General features: G+C 40.6%; 1 protein-coding gene across 1 annotated transcript in view; it reads left to right on the top strand.

Annotated features, from left to right (window-relative positions):
- SASH1 (SAM and SH3 domain containing 1) overlaps positions 1 to 21,112 on the top strand; it is a 560,220-nt gene extending 539,108 nt beyond the window's left edge. Inside the window, 9 exon segments of the mRNA XM_075748449.1 lie at positions 179 to 322; positions 2,455 to 2,590; positions 3,593 to 3,762; positions 4,869 to 5,078; positions 5,777 to 5,927; positions 8,147 to 8,260; positions 14,624 to 15,759; positions 16,336 to 16,467; positions 17,280 to 21,112. Coding sequence (XP_075604564.1) covers positions 179 to 322; positions 2,455 to 2,590; positions 3,593 to 3,762; positions 4,869 to 5,078; positions 5,777 to 5,927; positions 8,147 to 8,260; positions 14,624 to 15,759; positions 16,336 to 16,467; positions 17,280 to 17,540 — 2,454 coding nt within the window. The 3' untranslated portion in view covers positions 17,541 to 21,112.
- Positions 21,113 to 22,020: the final 908 nt, after the last annotated feature.

Below are 22,020 nucleotides of genomic sequence, written 5' to 3'. Positions count from 1 at the left end.
CAGGCCTGAGGAGTAAGGTAGAGTGGACTGCTACAGTGGTTTGCACAAGGTCTCAGCGGTGAATTTAGAGCAGTAAATTGGACACCATGCTGGCCTGTGTCTGCTCTGCAATGACTGCTGACTGAGGAAAAAAATGGCTGTTGTATTTTATGGGCTTAAACCCTGTTTTATTTTGCAGGGCAAAGAAGGAGACTTTGTTTATAAAGAAGTGATCAAATCACCCTCTGCTTCCCGTATATCTCTGGGCAAAAAGGTGAAGTCTGTCAAAGAAACCATGAAGAAAAGGATGTCCAAAAAATACAGCAGCTCTCTGTCTGAGCAGGTATGTAAGATCTGCAATGGAATCCACTTAATAGTGTAGAAGTGATAATCAATATTGATTCTCATGCTTCAAGGCATCTCTGAAGAAATTTCTAACAAGCCTGTGGTGTGGCTTATTCCTCTGTTCTTATAAAATCCCTCACTGTGAAATGGCTTCCTATAGATACCAAACCATGAAAATGCATTTTCAGATTTTCATTCAAGTAGCTCATCAGCAGAAGCCTGTGGTTGATGGCATTACACATCTTGCTGTATATTTCCATTCCTTTGTCTATCATCATTATTTATTAAGGGAACCAGTCTGTGACACGGGGTCACAGTAATATATTTAATCTGCAATTTACCCCTTAGTTTAAATTCCCAGCATAGCCTCATATACACGGTTGCTCTCTGCTATTACAGATCTGTTCTCCATCATAGCTTGCCCTCCGCAGCAGCCCATTAAAACAGATGCACAATGTAGTCAGAAAGGGGCATCCCACAAAAGAGTTTCCTATTCTTTCATTACAGGTTTTTATAGCTTATTCTTAAAGGCAAACCTGAAGTAGATTAGTCGTAAATTAGGCTTTGAATTGCAGTGGCCTAGGAACAATCGCTGTCTTGTTCTCTTTTGGTATACTTTGGGTTCCGTGCTTTGGTGGAGTGTCAAAAATTCTTCGGCATTTGTTTAATCTTGGCGCTTGCGAGGTGTAACAGCTCCGGCAGCCTGCGGGGGAGCCGAGCTCTCCCTGGCTCACATCGCCCCCGCGTGGCCCGGGCCCGGCCGCCGGCTCGCCGGGGATGCCCGTAGTCGGACGGGAGCGGCGATGGGGCGGGAGTCGTGTCCCCCCACGTCTGCCCTTTGGTACTAATGCAACGCCTTAGTGCCTGCAAAAGGAGCGTTTCGGACACTCGAAATAACAACCCCGAACTGCAGAATCTGGAGACGTTCGTCATACTTATTCATAACTAGGGGCAGCGGTACGGTTATGGTTATTTAATTTAAATTTGCAATTAAAACATTTTAAGGTCTCACATGATTTAATATGGATAAGAAGATGCATTGATATCTGAGTGGCCTTACAGTGCCCCTCTGCAAAGTCTGCCTGAGAAGGCCATGCTTTGAGAAATTGGTTTACAGTGAATTAGCAATACTTCTGCTCTCTAGCTCTCTCCAAGATTGACTTGACCTTTGAAGTCATATGCTGGGATTACTTTTTTTTTTCTGATGATTCTGCAGCATGCAAATAATAGCTTTCATCTGAAAGTTTTATGACCACACATCTCCACAAAAATTCTTCTTGTATGCAAGCTACAGTTCTTTTGTTTTCAAACTTTTTGGCACAGTTGTTTTAGAATATTTGTACCTTTCTGGCATCATGACTCAAACTATATGCCGGTGTCTCTCTCTGCATTCAAAAAAAACAAGCAAAAGCTATTCTGGCTACAAGATCTGCTGCTTTGCTTTAACTGTGCTTCACAGAGGCTGACAGAATTTCAGTTTAGGAAAGACCCTTTTTGATTTCCTGTGATACTTGACTGAAGGAAAAGAGAAATAGCTTCACCCATTGCATATGTGGCAAAATCTTTTTATATTTATGCATTTATGTTTATGAGTATTGATACTATGCACAGGCTGCATTTTCTGGTTAACTTTTTTTGCTTCGAGGTAAATGGGCTAAGATATCAACAATTCACTGCAAAAGATGATGTACGTTGCTGTGTGTCTCACGTTGTCTGATTTGTTTGTATTCGTCTTTGTACAAAATTCTGATTTGGAAAGCTGAATTTGGCGTTAGCTGGTTTGCAATACTGCTGGCAAAAATACGTGTCATTAAAACCTTTGAATTGGGAGTTTTGTGTAATATTTCTTTCTACTTACAATGAGCTTTTTCAGACTGGACTATTTGCTCCTGTCCTTGCTATCATGCCTAATAAAGGCATGCTTATCATGCCTAATATTAGGCTATCATGCCTAATAAAGTGGGGTTTCTGCCACAGATGAGTACCACTCAATAAGTAGATAAACATAGAAGGTTTCATCCTGTCTGGTAAAGGGCAGGAAAACAGAATCTCTTTCCTCGGAGATGAACAAACAGCTCCTGTCAGTGCCTCTGTTCGTTTACCAAATTGAAATGATTCCATCCCTTTCAGGAGTCGAGCCCTGGGGTCATGCCGGGTTCTCCGCAGTCGCCGCCGGCAGACTCTGACTCCCTGGACAAACCCAAGCTGAAAGCCGGAGGCTCAGTAGAGAGCCTGAGGAGTTCCTTAAGCGGTCAGAGCTCAATGAGTAAGTTCAGTTGTAATTGCGTTGCTCTGTTTCTGTGGCTTTGGAGAGAGAGATCTCCACAGTAAGCAGAATCAGAGAAAGTCAAAGCAGAAGCAGTGGTTAAAAAGTAGAAAGCCTGATGGGTTAGTCATTAAGGGTTTACAAAGAACCATAAGCTCTTTGGTGCAGAGATGATCTATTTTGCTTTGTGTTTATACAGAGCCCTGAAAAAGTGAAATCTGCTTTCTGGCTGACTCTGCTGGGTCCTGCTATTTTAATATCAATGATTGGAGTGAGAATTACAGTCCCTGGCCAGTAGTAAACAGGCTCATCTTTACATGAGATTTCTCCTGGACACTCCTGATGGGCTTCCCACCCTTCCCTCCAGTGAGACATTGATGTCCTCTCAATAACTAGTTACAGGAGTATTATTTAAAACCTCTCTGGTTAACATAGTCTCTACACAAAACAGAGCTTAAGTGGGACACGGATGGTGTGAACTTGCTTCACTATGAACTGACCTATATTACTGACCAATAGAAACCAAGAACATATTGGGGAAAAAAAAAATGAAGAGAAAGCTCCATTGTTAAATAACTAAAAGTGTGTTCTGGAAATCATCTGGGGTTTATGTGGTTGTTGGGGGTTTTTTAAATATCAATACAAAGTGTTGCCATAAAACCAAATTTCTGGAAATGAGGAGGATTCTGGAACCCTCATGCAGGATTCAGAGCTTATTTTTCAGGGTAAAACTTCCCAGAAAGATGACACCTCCTGTGATGTACCATAGATGAGACACTAGTTAAAAAGCTGCTCAGTTAAATTTTGAGGAGCTGAATTTGGGAAAACAGGGGTGCAAAGTAGATTAACCCTCCCATCACTTGTGTATGTAAGAAATAGCAGCATTTAAGGACTTTTAACCTTTTTGTAGAAAGAAGATCCATTTTCTGCCTTGCCTCTCTTTCTGACCCTTCTTCACGAAGAGATTCTTTTTTGTGGACTGGTACTATGTCTCTCACACAGGTGGTCAGACGGTGAGCACAACAGATTCCTCAACCAGCAACAGGGAGAGCGTGAAATCAGAAGATGGTGATGATGAAGAGCCTCCTTACAGAGGACCATTTTGTGGGAGAGCCAGGGTTCACACTGATTTTACCCCAAGTCCTTATGATACAGACTCTCTGAAGCTCAAGGTACCAGCTATATTTGGTTTTAAGGGGTCAAACATTTATTTTGGCAAAATTCTTAACTAAGAACTCTTTGCAAGAACTATACAATTCTTAGTCTTTTAATCAGTTTACACGTGTTTTTTGAAGCCCTTTAACCTGTCTTATTCTGATACATTTAAGATTTGCTTGAATTATAGCAAAATGTTACAGAATATAAGTAAGCATTAGTATTTCTGTATGTGCAGGGAAAGACACTTGGGTCTTTAGTTTCTGGAAAAATAAAAAGGTGCCACAAATTCATTTCCATTTTGCAAGAACTTTGTTTGAAAGATTGGAAAAATACTTTGTCTGCCATAATGAATCAATCCATCAAGGGAAAAATTTTCAAAATCCATGGAAAAAATGTAGATGTGCCTACACATAGGGTCTCTTAAAGGCATTTCAGTTAATGAAATTCAGTAATACTGAATTACTTTACTGACTGTGAGTTGTCACCTCCCGTTAATTTTCCTGGATATCAGCTTTTATTACTTTTAGTTGTGCTATATTTGATTCAAAGTATCTGACTCCTTACATTCATTACTTGAAATTCCAAGGGCAGCTAATTCCTATTAAAGCAGATATAGGTAAGGTAATCTCTTTAAGGATACAGCAACAGTTGTGCGTCCACTTCTTTCTTATGGTCAGGAGCATATTAGGAAAAGCAACAGTGTTGCACGGTTCCTTCTGCATATGTCTCCTTTCCTCAGGAGATCTGATGTGAGATTGTGCCCATACACACTGAGCATGTTCTTATTTGCACCAGTTTCAGATAGTTGCACAGCTTAGAGGTAACTGTACAAAACAGCAGTGATGCACTACTGGAGTGTAAGCAGGGTTGTGAATCTGGACAGTTGGGGTCCGTTCCAGGTTCTTTTGTTGACTTGCTTTGTGGTCTTAGGCGTGCCACTTAATTCCCTTTTCTTCCATTTGTAAAACAAATATAATCAGACATTTTTGCAAGACCAGTCATTAACTAAAGTGTGTTGTCCATTCTGTGTACGTGAAAATTGAAGAGAAAGAGAGTGTGTTTGCTTGAATGTCCATCAGAAGGCATGCCTAAATGGTTTTCTTCCTTCTTTGGTCTGCAGAAAGGTGACATTATTGATATAATCAGCAAACCCCCCATGGGCACTTGGATGGGCCTGTTGAACAACAAAGTTGGCACTTTCAAATTTATCTATGTGGACGTGCTAAATGAAGAGGAAGAGAAGCCGAAGCGACCCACCAGGAGACGCCGGAAAAGCAGACCACCCCAGCCCAAGTCAGTTGAGGATCTCTTGGATCGCATCAACTTAAAGGTCCATATTCTCTCCTTCTGTTTACCCTTCAGTTTTGCTTGTGGAAAGGGGACTACACCTTTGGAGTTGTTAGTTTTGAAAGCTGGACACCAGATTCATAATCCTAAGGATCATGGCCCCACTTAGCAGAATCGGGTCTTAGCTGCAGAGTGAAAATAGCTGAGGCCAGGCAGAACTGCCTGTCAGGCTTGATGGAGTGCTGCAGGCTGCAAGTCTCACACACTCGGAGACCGTAAATCGTTGCATAGTGTGGCTACTAGCTAACACACTTCAAAAGCAAGCAAAAAGTGTGAAATAACAATAGTTACCTTGTCTTTAAAGAGGAAGGTTTTTTCCACGTTTCTGTTCAGAAGAGCTAGGGATAAACTGGTGTAGCTGTAATTCACCATTTTTGCTTCTCCCTTTGTACAGAGCTGTGCCATATTGTGTGTCCGGGTAGCGTGCTACCTAGGCCATTTAATACAGTGCATTCCAATTACAAAAATATGTGTAACATTCTAGTTCTGGCACAGCTACCTTCCTGAACTCTGAGCAATGTTTATGCAAGCTGTAATCCTATGATTTTGCTGTTAAACAGTGGTTTGCTTTTGCTAAATTTTTGCTGGTTGTGAAAGTCTCTTCTAGTATCTTTATTGACAAAATAAATTGAATAAATATGTTGTCTTACAGCTCTTTTTTTTTTTCCCCCTTTTATGCAGGAACACATGCCCACTTTTTTGTTCAATGGTTATGAAGATCTGGATACCTTTAAGCTTTTAGAAGAGGAGGATTTGGATGAACTGAACATCCGAGATCCTGAGCACAGAGCTGTTCTCCTCACAGCAGTGGAACTTCTACAGGAGTATGATAGTACGTGGGATGTTTGAGGTTTTCAGTTTTACTAGAGCTCTGCCAAGAATCTTGTGAACCCCTTAAAGCAGAAAACTGGTTCCAGGATTTTGATCTTTTTTTTTTTTTCCCTAATGTAATTATTTCCAGGGTAATCCTGCATAACTACATGTAGATTTTTGAGGAGTGACTTAAGACTTGCATTTGTTCTGCCAGAATTCTTTTGTTCATGTAAGCCCTGCTACCCAACTTATTCAAGTGATGTCAAATGTACAACACATACCCTTTAGAATACTGATGTTGAGGAATAAATCCTGAGATAACCTACTCAAGAAGCTGAGGCATGGAGAATAGGAAAGAAGAAACTTCTAGACTAGAGGGAAGAGATAGAGGTTATCAAGGGTAAGAAAAAGATCAAAGCCCAGAGGGCTGTGGAAAAGGGTAATGTGAATTAAACTTTCTCTTATTTTACCTGCACACGCATATGATTCTTGGACTGCGACTTGCAGGATTGTACAGGTTAGCTTCAGGTTGTACACATGACAGCACAGCAATTTTCAAAGGGAGAAAATATGTCAGTCAAGTGCAAAGAGTGAAAGACCGTGACCCAACTGTCTCAGGTGCAGCAGTGCAATTCTGGCCGTTGTACAGATGGCCTCGGGCAAGTGGTTGCAAAGATGAGGGGAGGCAGAGTAAGTCATGGCAGTCAAATTCGATGGTGTCTTTACTGCACAGGAGGAAGTGAGGCTGTACCATCCATGCAGTAGTCATGGTAGAGTAGAATCATTTGAAAAGCAAGTGTAGCTTGGGAAAGGAATTCAGATGCGCTCAAGACCTAGTTGCAGCAACCTAAGACAGCACTGAATTTCCCCTTGGTCCCTAAGTGTCAGCAGAAGTTTAGTATCCCACCGAGCAGAATCAGTGGAATGGGATTATGTGAAGGCTTTCTCAGCTGCTTCTGTGCAAAATCCTATATTTTAGCTTAAACTGCCATAGCAGCAATTTAAACAGCTGCTTATTAAGTGGGCAATGCTTGTGTTAGAGATGTGTGGTTGGTATCTCTAGACCTTGTTGTGTGGCCTGACTTTCACTGACGTGTAGCTTGCTTGTTCATTTCATTTCCAGAAGAGGCATCCACACTTTCTGCACCCTCCTCTATCCCCCAATAAAACTGCAGTTGCAGAATTAGATTCATTTATTTCAGAGTAGCTTTTCATCTCCTAATAGGAGCTTCTCTTTGTTATTTACAGACCTATTTAAAATGCGCACTTCCCTGAAGTAATAATTTTTTTAGGGCCCTTCAATTTTGGTTTGAAAACTTGAAGAACTATGTGGCGTGGTGGTTGGAAAGTATAAATTCCAGCTCCAAGTCAGAGTGTTGAGGAGAAAGAGGAGTGGGGACCAGACAACTGGAACCTGGGAGGGGCAGCAGCACTTAGTTCCACCCCATAATTACCTTTTATGTGCTGAGAATAGGAATCGGAATAGCCATTTCTGACATTTTATTGCAGGGGAAAAAAAAGAGCATAAACTATATCCTTGCGTCATGAAGTTGGTTTTCTGTATCTTCAGCTCCAGATTTAGTTTCTTTACAAAATATGATGTCTGACCAAACATTCTGGGTAAATTCCTGGAATCCAGCCTGTGCAGCCTGGATGGACCACACTTGAGTGTTGGCTCTTTGCACAGACCAAGGAAGGAAGGAATTTTTATGACTAGTCACTCCCCTGTCCCTTCCCCCTCCGTTAGGGGACAATATCTAACTTTGCCAGACCCCTTCCTGATCCTTCCTCTTGGTCCCTTCTAGAAAGTAGGTCATGGTTCGGATTTTACTCTTTTTTACTTGATTTGGTTCTTTTCAGTGCTTTTTTGTTTCTGTTTTTGGTGTTGGGGTTTTTTTTTAAGTCTTAGAAAGAACTTTGAGACCATCATTTTGCATAAATCTCCATGGTTGTAAGTTGCAGGACTTGGCCCCAAGGCAGTTGAGGCACGTACACAGTCCATTCTTTTTTCATTATATACCATACTGCTCCCTCACACTCCTGCTGAGGCTGTTGCTTAATCCTTTACCAAACAGAATGAGTGTTTCCAGCATTTGTGATGGCTCTTGCTAATGGTCACTCTTTCTAAAACAGTTATCTGATACAATTAATACAACAAGGAAGATAATGGTGTTGGAAGGTTAAGTTCAGCTGGATTTTCTGTTTACCTGTTTTTCACTGTATTCTTGCATCCTCTAGGTAACAGCGACCAGTCAGGATCTCAGGAGAAACTTCTCATTGAAGGCCAAGGCCTAACTGGATGCTCTCCTCGGGATTCTGGCTGCTATGAAAGCAGTGAAAACCTGGAGAATGGTAAGGGTGACAGCAATGAGCCTTACAATCCCTGCAGCCTTTTTTCAGTAGATGACTTCATATACTTTCTACTCCTGTTCCTAGCTAACACAAGCTACTTCATACTTACTCCTTTGCTCTGACTGCCTCTTTCCCTCTTGGCTTGAGCCATTGGTTTTCATTGCTACTGTTTCTAATTTATTTATTTGCATTGGTAGGAAACAGATCACATTTCACAAACCTTCTTTCTTTTGTGATCTTAAAGGCAACAGGCACTCTCACTGCTGTTCCCTGCCTTCTCCACTCCCTGTCGTATTCTCATGCAACTGCGCCTCATGAGGCTTGCACTACTGACAGTCTGACAGCCCGTGTCTAAGGGACCACTGGCAATGGAGAAGTCGCTGAACGCCACTGAGATTAGGAGTATTTCTTGTAAACCCATACAAAAACTGTTTAGAAAAAATGGTCTCTGTTTTAGGCCGTATTATTGTGTTTGCTTAGGTTGCATGTTGCATTCTGCTCTGATTGGAAGCCAACTGCAGAGATACAGGACTTTTTAGTGTATGAACACTAGCAAGTTTAATTAATTGAGAAGTTGGCAAGGAAATAAACTATGGGGAAAAAATGCTTATGATATCAATTCCCATTACCTTGTCTTGCATCAGTGAAAGGTGATGCACTGAAAAATTACCAAGACAGATGATAATAGAGATTACTCTCTCTGTTCTGAATAAATCAGGTGGTTGTGCTGACTGAGCGTGCTTTACTTGAGAGGTGGTGTAAACTTGTCATGAGGGATGAAATACTAAAATGGATAAAATTGGTTTGATTTTGGACTTACCACCCCAAGCATTTGAGCCCCGGCCTGGCCTCAGACTGCCTGGTTTCATCGCTAGCATCCAGTATAAACAGAAAACCAAGAACAGACCTAATATACTGTATGCCCCTTGTAGTGGCTGTTTTTCCAATTTAAAAGATGAGCTAAAGATCTATCTCTTAGTATGTGCATTTTCTGTCAGTCTGCCACTCAGAAATAACCATTTATTGAAGAAAATTGCAATTTGCTTTGAAGCTGAAGGCCTGAAATCAGCAATATACTAAATTCCTGAAAGCAGAGAGAATTTTTTTTCTTGAATATGAATCCCCATACAGTAGGCATGCTGGAATATAATCATAGCTAAATATATGGCATATGTGACAATTTTCTTTGCTTTTTATCTCTAAGTGCCATCATAATGATAGCTGTAGCACTGAAGTTAAATTGCTGCCTGTACATTTTCCTTATTTTAACAATATAATAAAACCTTTAGAAAGCAATTGTCATTGCCTGTCTGCTTAGATACTTACTATTACATTTAAACTAATATTTCTATCTGAGTTTTGCAGAATGTGAAATACCACTGATGATTTTTATATTGCTTTTCATTTATGGCTTGCTGCATTTCTGCGTCATTTTTGCTCACGAATGCATTTAGTGCTTGCTTTGAAAACCGTTATGAAAAGAACATTTGGCATGGGATTCATTCAGAGATTTTGTCAAGGCTGGTTAATCTGAAATGTGCTCCACCTTCTTTGCAAAGTTCATGGAACATAGTTGTTTATATGCATATTTTTTCAAAATATATTGGATTTACATCTGTGAAAATAAGGATGATCATTTGTCTAGTATAAACATTGCAATGTGCAGATTGGCAATAATAAACTGCTCTTCATAAAGGGGAAATGCATTCCAAGAAGAAATTGGTCTTCAGATTTTCTGGGGAATGGTTATATATAATATTTTGATGACCAGTATAGTGTCCTGTTTTGGGCTGATATTGGGCTTTTTGGCATCAGTTCAAGATTTCAGAGCTGCTCTTACATTTTGGCTAGAAAATGCTTTGCCGTGTACTATGGCAGTGATACAGATGTATCTTTTATAGGTACTTCTCTGAGTCCTACTGCGGAAATATTTGGGTATTCTGATAGGCATCCACAGTGTACTTAACAACAGCATTCTGATTTTATTCCAGTTTACAGAGAACAAGGAACATACAGTTTGTGACTTACTCAGTGTTAGACAGGAAGAACATAAGAGCAGAAAGCAACCATCCATGATCCATTAGTTCACATAGTCCAGTCCTTGGTTTGAAACAAGGCAGAGCGAGCAAGCTCTCCTTTAGACTTCTGACAACGGTGCGGCTATTGAGCTCGTTTTGTGAGCTCTGTCTGAGACACATTTGGAAACCATATCGGAAATCCAGTTCTCACAGGACTGGCCAAAAGCAGATAGCTAGAGAACAGTATAGGAACAGAGTAAGCATATTGGATGCTTCCCAGGGTACTCTTGGGGAATGAGTGACTTAAGGACTTAAAAATTGGGTACTGTTTCCTGGCACTTGTCCATTTTCCTGAAACTGTTTCTCTTGATGAACATCCCTGGTCTTCCTTAGAACCTCCATACCTAGCAGTGTCTATGTATAGACCTCTGTCATTCTCCTTCCCAAATCATCTCTTTCTAGTCTGGGAAGGCCTGATAATTATTCCTTATAGGTCCTTCATGTCTCTGATCACGCCTGGCTTCTTTGAACCTTTTCTTCTTGTGCTGCATAGTTTTTCGAAGGAGAGAAGGGATGTGAAGAGATCAGAATTGCACATGCAATGCGCAAAGCTGAAGAGGCAGAGAAACCGTGGCTGTATCAGGTGGGATAAGGGTGTTCTCTGACTTGTTCAGAAACTGAAGCTGAGATTTCCATAGTGCCAAGTGGACATCCTAAGCACTTAAGCGTTCAGTGCTAATTAGTCAGAAAAGGAAGCAACAGAACAGATGGCCTCATTGCCTAACGTAATGTGCATTTCTGCTGGTTTGTAATCGGTAAAAAAAGCAATGAGGCTAGGATTGTCTACCCTGTCATCATCTTTGTCGTGTCAACAGAGCTGTTTGAAATGCACGCAAAATATAGCCACTGAAAGCAATGCCAAAATGCAGTTAAAATCTGGGATCTGGACGGGCCACTGAATACATTCTGTGTCTGGATTAGAGTACTTAAATTTCTGAAGGTGATCTTCCATACAGAAAAAAGTACTGAGAGAAACACTGAAAAATTGTTGCTGTAGCTCTGGTACTTCTGGAAATATACCCCAAGATTATCTCCTTTCTTCTGAGGCAGATGATGACAGGGAATTGAAAAGTTCCTTCTCTGTATTCTAATAACAAGAAATATCATGAGTGGAAAATGCATTGTCTAACAAAAACCGCACCATGACATTAAACAAAAGAGTTGAAGCCTGTAGCTTGAAATGAATCTTGAAACAGTATAAATTTTCCATTCGTTTTGTGGAAGGGCCACCTTTGTGATCTTAGTTTTTACCCAGACACCTGTGCCTTTCTGCACACATTTAAATCAGAGATGCTACTGTGGTTGACAGCACCATGAAAGGCATTAAACTGCTTACCTGTACCGAGGAATCATAAGTATGAATTATTATAAAAAATGCTAACATTAGAAATGTGTTTTAAACCTTACTAGCTATACACTTTAACCCTTGTAGGTTTTTTCATTATTTTTTTTTTCCGAGATAGGGAGGGAATGTTACATTTGTGGACATTGTTCATATAGCAGTCTGCTTTATGAAAACAACTTAAAAACATATTTAAAAGTCTTTTTTCAGGAAATATTATCTTCCTCTCTTAGTGTCTCAGAAGCGTAATGAAATTACGCATGGCAGTCAGGGGGAGGGAAGGAATAGCTAGAAAAAGAGAGATCGCAGCTGCCCTCCTACTATTGCTCTTATATCTACGTAAGAGCAATTACATTCTGAACCCCTGTCCTTTGTACAGAACAGTAACATCGAACCCAGCACTTTTTTTTTAAACCATTTTGAAGCAGAGAGCTTAAAGATTGCATGTTTGGTTATATATTTTATAGACAAAATCTTTTGAATTCTCTCCTCTTCACATTTGTATTTTTATGCAAAACAGGGCTGCAATGAACTAAAGTTTTGATTTGACTCTCCAAAAAATTTTCTTATTTTGCTCATTTTTTTCTTCTTCCTTTTCCTATTCCCCATTTCTTCTTTTTCCCATTCCCAGGCTACTGGCTTTACACAGACATATCCCATTTCTAAAAAATGAAATATTGTTTACTAGATACCCTTATGGCCTCAGTAAGAGCTTATACTGCACAGTAGTAGCATTTCTCACAACTTTTCTTTCAGTGTTGAGGTTCCTGAGTGTGCCTTCCTAAAACCAGTATAACCCCTGATCAATATTTCAGATTGAAAAGAAGGCACATGGATTTTGTGATGTGAGCTGTGACAGCAAGCCCCAGACAATATGGTGAATTACTGCACAAGTCAGACACGTACTCGCAAATATGAATAATGAAAAGAGAACGTTCCTTTCCATACTCATTACATATTGACATTAGTGCCTGAAGGCACTAAAAAATGAATGTAACTTTTCTTACACATGTCTTTTTAATGTGTTTGTAAGTTATTTTCAGAAGGCGGTGGCCTAGCTCCATGGAAAGGTGCAGGCAGAGAAGTCTCTCTGCTGCTTCTCTGAGCTATCTGAACTCAAGGTAGAAGCAAGGGAGCCAATTTAACGTGTGATGTGTTTTGTTAGCATTTTGGGGAAATGGCAATATTTAGCTTGAGTCGAACTGTGAACCGTACAGCTTCTGATAAAGGAGTTCCTGTATGCTTGCATTTATCCTTGTAGGCACACCTTGGATTTAGATAGAATAACCTTGCTGGCATACCAGTAAACACAACCAACTTTTTTTGAGCAGAATGTTTTCCTTATTTCTCTTTAAATGTAACCTCCATTTTCTTTGCTAGTTTTCTGGATACTTTGCTTTTTAAACTCCTTGAGCAGAGAAGGAGGCAAAGAGAAAGAGAGAAAGACAGCTAATTCTCTTTTAGGTTAAACAAGTTCTTTCATTCATATTCAAAGCGAGCAGTGTGTATTATTCAAAAGCCCAGCATTGAGCTTCTTTCAGGATAAAGTTTTGAAGGCAGGCTGTATGAGAAGAAAGCATCCATTTCTCAGAAGTACACCAGATTCACTTAGTTCCAATGAAGTTAGCAAAACTTCTCAGAACTCTAAAAGTAACTGGTACTTTAATTAGCAGCTATTGATTGCTTATTATTACAGACTTTTGATACCATTTAGCCTAATCTGTTAATCTGTTGTTTGGTTTGGTTTTTTCTCTGTGAGAAAAAGAAGTTTCAAGCTCTGTCTATCTGTCTGTCTATCCTGATTTTAGAAAGCTTACTGTACACGAGGGGGTAAGTATCCCTGTCACCCAGAAAACAATAACTGTTCAGGATGTGCTGTCATTCTGAGAGGTCGTCTGCTTTGAGACAAATTTACGTCTGTCTTGTTAAAAAGAAATTAAAAAAGATCTATGCAGTATTCAATAAATGACCTTGTATTTCATACTAATGAATACTCTAATGACCTCAGTCCCTTTGATCAGAATTTTTCTGTCAAGCAGATTTGATGGACTTCACTGTTTAAAATCAGTGGTGCATATCTCATAAAACTTATAAAATAAAGCTCACAAAGAACATGTGGTTCATATTGATTCATGTCATCTCATCTTAAGTGGTTATAATAAAACACCACATTTCTGACTTTCCACTTCAATAAAACACTATGACATGAGAATAACACTAAGATTAGTCACACTTCAAGCTCCCTTTTGAAACACTTCTCCATTTCATCGTGTAAGACCTTTTTCCATTAAACACTGGTGTCCCTGAAAGTAACTTTACAAAGGAACTGGTGCAACACCAGTCTTCCAACACTTTTTTGTTCTCTGGTTTGCCATTGCAAATAGTTTGCTGCTCATATAAAAGATTAAATAACACTATTGGCACACTGTGTAATTGAAATGAATAAACAGGATCTTTTTTTTAAAAAAAAAAAAAAAAAGCTTTCCTGAGCAATCTAGTAAACTTCATTAGAAGGTGAACATAATTATTGATATCCTGAACAAATTAGGAAAGTAGGAAAAAATGGCAGGTCTTTTGAATTATTTCTGTGTGGAGTCAAACCAGTACATATAACAGGTGTAGGGTATCAGGTCTAACTGTAGGATATTCCTACACTGAAAAAGGTGTACATGAGCTAAACCTCAAATCTCTGCAAATTGGGGAGCAGGAAGGATATTAAGTATTTTAAATGTATTTTTCTTACATGATTACGAAGTTCTTCATTAATAAAGCTGAAGCTCACATATTCATATGCTTAAAATGGCATCAAGTTTTTGTACGCTTAGAGTTAACAAAAAGAGTAAATAATTTCGCTTCAAAGGCATTTAGAAGTGATCCGTTATTTACACTGCAGAGTTATTTGGGGTTTATTTTAACGATGGATTGTGTTTTATTTGCTTCTAGGTAAAACTCGAAGGACCTGTCTTCTGCCCTCAAAATCAGCAAGTGAGCATAGTTTTAAGGACTTCAGCAGAAACCAGCTATCAAATTATCCTACGCTTCCACTGACCAAGTCAATAGAAACTCTACAGCAAGGGGAAAAAGAAAGCCATTTGAGTTGTGCGCATCGTGCTCTGAAGTGCTCTGTCAAACCTCCAGCTGTTACGGGTCTGAAGAACCGTAGAAGTTTACCAGTTGCTGTCTGTCGGAGCTACGAAACTCTGGATGGCCCCCAAGGGGTAGACCCATGGCCAAGATCCCACTCGCTGGATGATCTCCAGGGAGAATCCAATACAAACCTACAGGACACTAGCAAGAAAGTAGGTTCTTTTCCTCAGGATTCGCTGGATATAGCAAAAAAGGCAACTGGCTCTGCCCTGCTGCTTCGGTCTCATGGAGGCAGCTGTATGGTAGATGACTTGATGCCTAAGCAGGGTAAAGGAGCTGCTAGTTCTCAGAAGGGAAGAGCTAAGGAATTGGACTGCTCTGTAATGGAGACTGCAGGTGGAAAGCCTGCTCCATTCCCCTTGAAAAACTGTGAAGCTCAGCCTGCCTTAGTGACGCATCTTGCAACAAGGATGCCTCTGGAAATAAAAAGTAAAGGCTTTCATGACCTTGCGCGAGCTGATTATGCTCCAGTCCTCAAGGGAGGTCTAGAGGCTGAGCAAAAAGGCACAAATGAGGGGAGAATGCAACCAAAAAATCCTGCTCAGCCGCCACCTGTCCCTGCCAAAAAATGCCGAGAACGCCTTTCTAATGGATTATATCATCCTCCCATGACCGCAAGTGGGAACCACTCAAGTCTAGAAGCACCGTGTTTGCCAGTAAAAAAGACCAGCTCATCCACTCCCATTGATTGTCATGGAGTACCTGTCCATCGGATATCTTCTGAACAGGAGCCCAGTACCCCTCCTAGCCCACTGCCACCCTGGCTGTCGGAGCTCCCAGAGACTGCTAGTGTTCAGCAGCACGTGATAAAGCTGGGTCCTGCTTCAGCAAGGAAAGTCTCTTGTAGCAGGGGAATGGATCTGGAAATGGTAATAGAAAACAAGTTGCAGTCTGAAGACATTGATCTTACTGAAGAACCATACTCTGACAAGGTAAGTGGAGAGGACATTGCTTCAAAGGTTTTATTCCACTAGCATCCCAAGCAAGGAATAGTCTTTCATTTATCGTATATGTTGTGTTTTTGTCAGTGACCAGCCTAGATAAACCATAAATCATTGGGACATTAGACATTCTATAACTGTTGTTACTATCTGGCCTTATGGCTAAAGTAACTCTTGTGTTGTGGGGGGCAGGGACTGAGAAATCCGAGGCCTATTCTGAACCTTCATCTTTTCAGACCACTAGTACCTTGATGGCACTGGGCATGGAAATGTCTCTTTCTCTGCTGGTGTGGGGAATTAGAGCTGAAAAAGGAAGTCATGATTAGATTTTACGCTTCCAAGAAAATCTGAATTGATAGCATAGTGATTGGGATAGCTTTTGGGGAAAGGAGTCTTAAGGTCCAGTTCTTCATGTAGGGATTGCTTTTTTGGTTTTCATGGAATCTCAAGGAAAGCTCCTTCTTGTTCCTATCCTGCATTTCTCTTTTATGTTTGCATTGGTTGGTCTGTATCGATACGCTTCTTTCATCTATCCTCTTGCCTTTTTGTCTGGCTGGGAACATTCAGCATGGTCGCTGTGGCATTCCTGAGGCTTTGGTACAGAGGTACTCCGAAGACTTAGACCAGCCTGAAAAGGATGTTGCTACAAATATGGACCAAATCCGGGTAAAGCAGCTGAGGAAGCAGCATCGCATGGCAGTGAGTATTTCTACAAACCCAATTCTTTTATTGATGAGCAGACTTTTAAAAAGGACTGGCTGCTGGTAAAGGCAGATACCTGTGAAGTCCTGGTACAAAAGCTCTTCCTCTGTTCATCCAGCAGGTACAATGTAGGTACCACAGTGGCAGGAGGTACCTCCCCCTGTCCTGAAGGAGGACAGTTAGTTGAAAGGAGAGCGGGTAGCCCTGTCTCAACTGAGTAATAGTCGTTAAAGTCTAAGGTGACTGCAAGCAATGGTAACAGAGACTTGCTCGCTAAGGGTGGCATGTATTAAATGCTTCTGTATTGAAATCTAAAGGTTTTACACTCCTTTTTCATTTCTTAAATTATGCTATTGTCCACTCGTCCTTAGCAAAAGTCGGAGGGGGAAACCATCAAAAGCTTTCATGGCTTTTTATAAAAGAACTTGGTCTATCTGGGGAGGTAATAGGCAAAATCGGTATTCTCTTGCCCTATTGAGAAATTAAATGGATCACCCTGGAAAGTCTTGTCACTGGGTATTTTATACTGATCTTGGACTAAATCAGAATGGCACATGACGGTCGCCCAAGCAGCTGGATACAGCCCACTGCATGAACATGGCCAAAATTGTTGCTGTTGCTCTTGTGCCAAGTGATCTTAGCCTTTCAGCCCACACCACTCTGACAAATGTGACGTGAGAGAAATTGAAACATCTGCTATGAAATTCTACCAGTTTGGAAGGAAAAATAAAAGAAGACTAGCTGTAAACTGAGAAGTTATGTTTAACATTAAGGGTTGTTTTCTTTTTTTTTTTTCCTTTACTGTCCAGATTCCAAGTGGAGGGCTCACTGAAATTTGCCGAAAACCTGTATCCCCAGGACTTATCACCTCTGTATCTGACTGGCTGATTTCCATTGGTCTACCTATGTATTCCAGACTGCTCACAGAAGCAGGATTCAACACACTGAGCAAAGTGCCTTCTCTGTCACAAACTTGCCTTCAAGAAGCTGGCATCACAGAGGAGAGACACATAAGCAAGCTCCTGGCAGCGGCAAGACTCTTCAAATCTCTTGATCCAGAGGCAATTTAACATTCTCCATAGCATGGCATTGCCTGGTCGAGAATCCACTGCTTCTTCCTGCACCAATATGGCTCTAATTACTTCACATAGCTAAAGGGATCAAGGAAGTGGCTCCCAAGGACAGGCAGGTATCTTCAAAGGATATGAAATGTTTCTGTTGCTGTCTTTGGCAACTGAAGGAGAAGAGAAGCAACCACCAGGTAACATAGATGTGGTACTTCCCTCCCCCCTCACTCCCCTGTAAAGTATTCTTATTTCATAAAGTGCACAGGGTTGGCCTGAGAATCAGACAGCTTCACAGAATTAAGGGACCCTTGCACATTTTCCTGAAGTTTGTGAAAGTAATACTACTAATAGGCCCCATTTCTATGGAGAGCTCCTTAGGTTGGGGGTCTTCCATATATCTAGGTTCCAGGTATCTGAAGTCAGTCCTGAAGACCAGGTACAAGCCAAGATGCAAATTCCAGTGGAAGCTGTTTGGCAAATGCCTTTTGTTTATTTTAGCAGTCTAAAGCTAAACACACCCCCGCCCCCGGTCATCTTTGCTGTTGCTTGGTATAGGTCCCAATACACCACAAAGCCTTTAGCTAGGCCAAAGTTAATGGACTGGAATTAGATTTCATTATGGTCCATACTGTCACTCCAATGCAACTAACCCACGGAGAGTCAGAAAACTTTTTATTTGTACAGAGCTGAGGTCATTTTTATAACTGCTTTCTAGCAATCAGCTTTTTATTTGCCTTAAAATGAGCTTTTAAGCAGTTACCTAGTGTTCACTTACCTGTATTCATGTTTCTCAAGCCTTGTTTCAACCTTTCGCCCTTAGGCTGCACTTAGGGTGATTTCCAGCTGAAGTTGCTTCTATAAAATGCCTCATCATAACACCTTCTGTTTTGTAGAGATGCTTTTATAAATGCAGGGTTATGCTAGGTTTCAGTTGTCAGGATAACTTCTTGTTCACTACAGTCTGCATTTACTGTTGTTACTAAACTGTTCCAAGATATACTGCCTTGTATATATGTAACTGCTTCATTTTAATCATATTCTGTGTACTGTGTTATATTGTCAATCATTATGCTGCAGCTTTGACTTGGTATCCTGACCATATTGATTCCAAACAGTGGGTTTCTGCAAATGAAAATTCACTTGTGGGAGATAAAATGCATCGAAAAAGCAAACTGTGTCCCACAGAAATCATCAGATCCGGTAACTCCATTGCATGGATGAAAAAAAATCCTAGATAGTCTTACGAATTACACTGTGATTTTAAAACAGTTGATATCCCTCATGACTGTACGTTAATGTTACCTCTCACTGGAAGAGAGCATTGTTCCAGCATATGTGGTGAACCATTTTTCCATGATGTAATGATATTTTTCTGCCTAAATCCATGTAAAACATTCCATTCGCATATGTGGCTAATGACAGATTTTATTTTTCTATATGGGTACACGTTTTATATACCAAATACAGATTATCATGAATAGCACATAACTAACTATTTGTTTGGGGTCTATATATGGTGTGTCCTTCAGCTTCTTGTAGCACAAGCACTCCATGGAAGACAGAGCAAGCTTACTCTGGCAGGTTGAAGGGAGATAGTATCAAAACCGTCTCCAGGACGTGTGGCTGTTTCCAGTATCAGTTCTGACATCAGCTTACTGTAAAAAAACAGACAAGGCACTTCCCAGTTTGGTGCCTCGGTTATCCCAGCCTCACATTGAGCTAATGACACTTTTCCTGATCAAATGCTCTCAGACTGATGAATGAAAAATTGTGGTTTACCCCATGATTCCTTACTATATACGGTCCTTTCGTGATCATGATTTAAGTCAGAAGATCTATTCATTTTACTATAGGTGATAATTAATTTGGCTCCTGGTAGAATTGATAGGTATTAGGTTTACTCTCCTCATTTCATATTTCACCACTGTCTACTGCACACCGTCATGTGAAGGCAACTAATTCACTGATGTAACTTGAAGTTATTCTCGAGCAAAGCTCCTCTGGATCTGTTTCTGTAACGTTCTCCTTGGTGTGTGGATAATCAGCATGTTCTAATATTGACAGCATCAGGAAACATACAGTATAGGTGTTGTGTAAACACCTATAGAAAAAATTGTAAAAAAAATGGTCAAGTGTCTTTTCAATATGATGATGATTTGTGTGTTGTTCCTCTCTGAGGCTTACATGGCGACTATCAGTAAGCAGGAGATGGAAAGAGTAGTGAGACTTCCTGGGATTGCTGGCAGGGGCCAGAACTGAGTAGAAGTAAGTAGACAGCAGCTATATTGGCGTGAAGGAAAAGTCCAAGCTGGCTGTATGCGATAAAAAAGGAAACAAATTTCCTCATGTTGCTGGGAAGGCAAGTCACATAATAAAGCTCTCCCGTATTAATTACTTTCTCCCCTCTCTTAATAACAGAAGGAGAATTATGGGAATAAGCTGAACCTGTGTGCCAAACACTCTTTGTAAATCCATGATTTTTAAATTATTATGTAGCCCTGGGAAACCAAATCGCACCCATCAGGGCTAGAGTGAGCAGTTTGAGATTTGTGGGGTTTTATAGTTGCTTTGTTTTTCTTTTTAAGACTGTGCTCTGTGGTCTTACTTGAATTACAATTTTCGTTTATATTTAATCTAAAAAAGCCTTAAGCTTCTCAGTGTTTGAGCTTCCCTGCTGTGGTTTCAGTGACCTGTGGCGTTCCCGGAGCAGGTGAGGCGGTGTAGTATGAGAGCCATAACCTCTTACATTTTCTTGCAACCGTTCAGTGCTCTGAGCAGAAGTTCACTCGTTGACTCTTGCGAAGCACGAAAGAAACCTGCTGCTGGAATCCAAATCTGCTCCGCTCAGGCTAACAATGTTAAGTATCTATCCATTGTACCATTGTAACTCAAACAGCTATTTAACAATAGAAGCAGCAAGCCCAAAATATTACCGAATGCCATCATAATCATAAGCTTTGATCGACAACCCTCTGTTACTGCCCAGGTGGCAATGATGCCCGTAGTTCCTGTGCTCTCTTACGAGCCTGGCTTTGAATGCGAACTGGGAGCGTGATCAGAAGCATTAACCATTGTATTGTTCAAACAGGTCATCATCTCTAAAAGCAGCAACAGTGGTCGATTCACCAAGTCACAGCTGTGCAGTTGTACTGTATTATTTTTAGAATAAATAATACTTTTGGTCCAAGATACTTTTATCTTTAATTGACACCCTCTGGGGAATCAAAACTGTCAAGCAAGTTATGTAACAACTAACAAAGTTGCACTTTCTGTATATGAAATCAATATTTAAATAACTTATTTTTCTCCATTTGCTGTTCTTAAATGATGTAAGTAGCTGTAATATACCAGTACTCAATATGTCCTTGCAGTTTGCTTCAACCCAAGAAAGCTGTGTATTGTAAAGAAAAAAAAAAAAAACAAAACAACAAAATATGAATGTGTAAAGATTATTGTGCTGTTTCATTTAGCAAAAAAATGGTTGACAAAAGGGTTTTCCTGTGTATCAAAACTTGTCTATAATTATATGTCATACTGTTCATAGATAAAAAGTAAATAAATTTCCTTGGTCTCTCTCTTTTTTTTTGGTTGTTTTTAGTTTAGCTAACAGATCTTCTGTTTACTGGTCTGGTAGCAGTGTCCAGCTATTTAATTTCTTTGCTTGTATCCCGGGCCCTCTCCCTCCAGCTTACCAAGCCTGTAGTTCCTCATCATGTAAGCACTCCCATCACGTATCTACATTGGGAGAAAAAAGGTTAAACATAAAGATTAAAAGCCCTGATAATCCAGGACTAGAAGCAGCCCTCAAAATGTGTTTACATGGGATGTGGATCATCACTGTGCAAACTTTGTCTCTCATATCCCATGAACATCCGTCTGCTGGGCTCAGGGAGGTGTGTGTGAGAGGTCTCCCAGGTCCCCCCTTGGCAGCTTTCCTACATTGCAATGGAATAATTGAAAATTGGTGGAACCAGAGAAACAGCATGTCAGTATAATGCTCCGGAGTTGCATTTGCAGCTCTTGCCTGAAAGAAGAGATTTCAAACCTGGTTTTCAAATGCAGCTCCGCTTCATTGGACTGTGAGGTGCCTCATTCTGGAGAGGGTGGCCGTGACTCCTGAGCAGTCAGGTAGTCTCTGCAGTCTGTAATAAGGTGCCAACGTCCTCTGGGTTTTAAGGCAAAGGAGCCTTAGATGTGACTCCTGGCACTTCCTTCTAGCTCACTCTAGCGACTTACTGCTTAGTGTGTTGTGTTTGTTGATCTAGCTAAATGTCCTGGTTTCGGCTGGGATAGAGTTACTTTTCTTCCTAGTAGCGGGTATAGTGCTGTGTTTTGGATATTCCATACCATGTGATGCCATGCTCAGTACATAACTTGGGGGAAGCTGGCCGGGGGTTTAGACTGTGGCTCGAGAACTAGCTGGGCATCAGTGGTCTGCGGGTGGTGAGCGATAGTGCTGTGCATCATATGTTTTCCATATTCT

Source organism: Balearica regulorum, chromosome 3 (genome assembly GCF_011004875.1).
Source record: "Balearica regulorum gibbericeps isolate bBalReg1 chromosome 3, bBalReg1.pri, whole genome shotgun sequence".
Lineage (NCBI taxonomy): Eukaryota > Metazoa > Chordata > Aves > Gruiformes > Gruidae > Balearica > Balearica regulorum.
This window is presented reverse-complemented; position numbering and strand designations above follow the sequence as displayed.